Source organism: Seriola lalandi, unplaced genomic scaffold (genome assembly GCF_002814215.2).
Source record: "Seriola lalandi dorsalis isolate HSWRI2012SDOR001 ecotype SW California unplaced genomic scaffold, Sedor1 jcf7180002054963, whole genome shotgun sequence".
In the NCBI taxonomy this organism is placed as follows: Eukaryota; Metazoa; Chordata; class Actinopteri; order Carangiformes; family Carangidae; genus Seriola; species Seriola lalandi.
The window spans coordinates 117,479-121,739 of NW_019525514.1; the positions used below are offsets into that span (position 1 = coordinate 117,479).

The 4,261-nt window shown below is 44.3% G+C and overlaps 1 protein-coding gene across 1 annotated transcript in view; it reads right to left on the bottom strand.

Annotated features, from left to right (window-relative positions):
* Nucleotides 1–1,365: 1,365 nt before the first annotated feature.
* The window catches only part of LOC111646068 (polyadenylate-binding protein-interacting protein 2), a 6,255-nt gene continuing 3,359 nt past the window's right edge, over nt 1,366–4,261 (bottom strand). Inside the window, exons 3-4 of the mRNA XM_023395466.2 lie at nt 3,321–3,506; nt 1,366–2,264 (exon numbers count right to left, since the gene is read on the bottom strand). Of these exons, the coding sequence (XP_023251234.1) occupies nt 2,199–2,264; nt 3,321–3,506 (252 nt within the window). The 3' untranslated portion in view covers nt 1,366–2,198. The remainder of the gene's footprint in view (nt 2,265–3,320; nt 3,507–4,261) is intronic.

Sequence of the window (4,261 nt, forward strand, 5' to 3'; positions counted from 1 at the left end):
TAAATTTGAACATACATGTCTATGTATAATTACATATATTGGGATGGATATATATTTACATAAGATATATCAATAATATAAACCTATAATATAAACAGACATACAAATATATACTAATATTTCTATTAGCTATGCAAATATATCAATATATGATATTGTTCCAATTTATAACAGGTTTCACATATATAAGCTATGCTGTATACACATATATGATTTTAATTCATATGTACATATAGTCACATGGAAATTCAACACATGTATATACATATATATATATATGTATATACATTTGCATATGGGCATTTAAAGTCAACATTTTAAGTCAGTCTGTTTGTTTCAGTCAGAGTTTGAGTCCTGCTCAAACTCTGCTGCCCCCTGCTGGTCCAACTGCTTCAACAGAACTGTTCAAAATACAAACCAAACATGAGGCTTTGAGCTCATACTGAGGAGAACATCTGTATTTAACATCCTACAGATTACATCATCATCACCTCCTCCTCCTCCTCTTCCTCCTCTTCTTCCTGTAGCCGCTCAGTACTGGAGGAAGAGTCCAGGTCCTTCACTGAAGTAAAACCACTAACACTGAAATAAAGTCCCTGTGACTGTTTCACTGTTTCAGCTCTGCAGCTACTTTTAACCATCTGGCTACAAATAATGATTTTCATTATTAATTGAGTTGCTGATTATTTCCTTGATGAATTGACTCGATTTGTAAAAATTTTTGGTTTATAAAAACTTAGTGAGAAATACCGTGAGTCACACTGAAGTCTTCATTGTGTTTTTTCCAAATGATTCAAATTAAATAAAAAATTATTAAAATTAAAAGAAAAAAAGAGTGGATCCTGACAAGTGTTTTATGAATTCATTAATTTGAAGTGAAGTTATTCCCTCTGTGATGGAGTATTAGTTTAATGTAGCAGGAAGTAAAAGTACTCAAGTAAAGTACAAGTACCTCTGACATCACAGATGAAGCAACAACAACCAATCACAGCTTCATGTGTTGTGCAGGTGTGACAGTGGATGTTTCAACATTAACCTGCAGCACTTCCTGTTCCTGTGGAGGTGTAACACTCACTGAAGTGTGTGAACACAACCCAGAGAGCAACAACCTGAGTCCACGTCGCCCTCTGCTGGACAACACCAGGACCGACAGGTCCAGATCCAGGTCTTCATGAGTCCTCAGAGTTTCCCGACGTCAGTCTGGACGATTGTTGTTATTATAACATGTGAAGTCTGACGTGTCGTCGCGTCTCGGTCAAAAAAAAAAACCATGAGAATGCGGATGGATTTTTAAATGTGGTTCAGCAAGTTGAGGGAAACAGCTGCTCGTGGACCAGGTCCACATGAACACGACTCAGTCCAACGTTTTTCTCCATAAACATTTATTCTCAAGTAGTTTAAGAAAAAATAGATTTTTTTTTTTTTTTACAACATTTTTCTTTATACGACTTTTTATACAGTACTTTCTGTGCATTTAGAAAAAACAACACAAACATCAGTTAATGAGGCAACAGATAGTCGGCTGCTCTGAGGGTCAGCAGGACCAGCAGGAACCAGCAGGACCAGCAGGAACCAGCAGGAACCAGTAGGACCGGCAGGACCAGCAGGACCAGCAGGGACCAGCAGGAACCAGTAGGACCAGCAGGACCAGCAAGAACCAGCAGGACCAGCAGGGACAGAAAAAACACAAAGGATGCAGGAAAGACCAAGAAAAGCAGAGAAACTAAAAACCAAAGAGAATCAGATCTAAACTAACACATTAAAACCAGAGCGTGAGCGGAGAAGTGCTTTCCAACTGGAGCAGATGCTGAGAGCGTCTGAAATAAAAACAGTTTGTGTTTCATCAAAGTGCAAAATAAAAGAATGTGAGAGTGAGACATCAGCTGATTCTAACACAACCCGGTTTGTTCTGAATCAACACAAACAACAACAACAACACTCCTCTCAGCTGACCTACATTCACTGACCACACACACACACACACACACACACACACACACACACACACACACACACACACACACACAGGTGGAGGATTGCAGTAACTAACAGTAACTGGACTCTGAACTTGAAAACATGCGAGGCGAGCGCAGAACTTTGGCAACACGTCAGGCTGAAGGTTGAGTGGCGACTGAAAAATACGGCTGACATCTTGTTGGCGATGTCACAGTGCGAGTGGGGGGCGGGGCCCAGCGGGGTCACATGATGTGTTTCTGGATGCCTGGGGTGAATTCCTTGGCGTTGGGGTTGAGACTGCTGTTCATCTGGAGAGAAGAAGAAGAAGAGAATGATGAAAGAGTGACGTCTTCTGTCATCTGACTCGAGCCTCTGCTCACAGCTGGCCACATCTGCTCACCTTGTGTGACTCATACCTGGCTCCACTTCCCTCTGACTACCTGCAGTCTTGCTTGTGTTTTATTTTGAAAACTCTGGGGTTGTGTTTTATTTTGAAAGCTCTGGGATTGTGTTGTAGTCTGGACAGAAAGTGAGACTTTTGTAAACGATGAGGTCACAGCCAGTGTCTCTCCTGATTGGCTGTCATCAGCCTGGACTACCAGTGGTGAAAACAACATGATGATGAATGACAGTGTCACTGACCTTGTTGTCTTTGCAGCAGCTGCTGTTCATTTACATTCTCTGTTTTAATGCTACAACTGTCTCTGCTGTTCCTCCTTCAGAGGATTTACTGCAGAGGAGACAAGCTACTTCCTGTTTACACCGGCTCGCACATGCTCAGTGCGGTGACTGCTCAGGTATGTGTGTGTGTTTTCAGGTGTGTTAGTCTGAACAGAGATCGTTTTCATTTTAAAATGAGGACGTAGTCATGTGGGCGTAGCCTCAGCAGCTGGACTGACACCACCGACACTCCTCTCCTGTAACTCAGCAGCCATGTTTAAAAGCCCAGTAACAAATTATTATTATTATTTTTTTTTTTACATCTACTGGTTTTACTTTTACTGTGTCATCGCTGCACATTTCTTCATTGTGTTCAGTTTGATGCTGCTGCAGAACCAGACCTGGTTCTCTCTCCTCACACCAACAAAACACCAAACAAACACATTGTGAAGGTCCTGAAAACGAACCCTGAGACTCAGACTGGACCTGACGTGTTGTGACGCTGTGTGCTACAAACAGTCAGGAACAAAAGTTCATGTCCAGCTCTGGATCCATCATGGTTTCAGCCCAGTTTAGAAGCCACGCCCACTTCTGTGTGACAAAAACCTCAACAGAACGACCGCAGCCAATCCCTATCCCCGATCCATACTGAAGAGGGCGTGGCTTCATCTAAACTGGGTTGAAAAGAAGGTCAGTGAACTCACCACGACGTCGAGGTCTGCGTCCTCGTCCTCGTCCAGGACCAGCAGACTGATCTGCTCCTGCAGCTGACTGACGCTCTGAGGGGGGAGGTCTCTGGACGGGATGAACCACTCCCACTGCTCCTCCTCCTCCAGCATCTCCTGGAAACAACGCTCGATGAACTCCTCCTCCCACAGCTCCTCCTCCACCTACACACACACACACACACAGTATGTGGGTCACACCTGCAGGCGTCAGACTGGGACATTCATGTGTTCATCAGTGGAAACACGTGTTCTTCCTTTAAGCATCAACACGACTCCAACATGTTAAAGACTGTAAACAACATTCAGGACCAGGAGACTGAACTCAGGTCAGTGTCTGCAGAGGAGAGAGAGGCTCAGGCTCCAGCAGGAACTCTGGCTCCAGATATTAAAACAAATAAACTGTTCCCATGGAGACACGTGTCACATGACGGAGATGCCGCTGCAGGAGACGTTCAAACACACAAACACTGGTTTTAATAATGACACGTCATAATGAGATGAACACACTGACAGACTGTAGGACAGACAGACAGACAGACAGACAGACAGACAGACAGACAGACAGACAGACGGACAGACAGACAGTAGGACAGACAGTAGGACAGACAGACAGGCAGACAGTAGGACAGACAGACAGACAGACAGTAGGAGAGACAGACAGACAGACGGACAGACAGACAGGCAGACAGTAGGATAGACAGTAGGACAGACAGACAGGCAGACAGTAGGACAGACAGACAGCCAGACAGTAGGAGAGACAGACAGACAGACGGACAGACAGACAGGCAGACAGTAGGACAGACAGTAGGACAGACAGACAGGCAGACATTAGGACAGACAGACAGCCAGACAGACAGGCAGACAGTAGGACAGACAGACAGACAGTGTCCCCCTGTGTCCTGCTGTCTGACACTCAC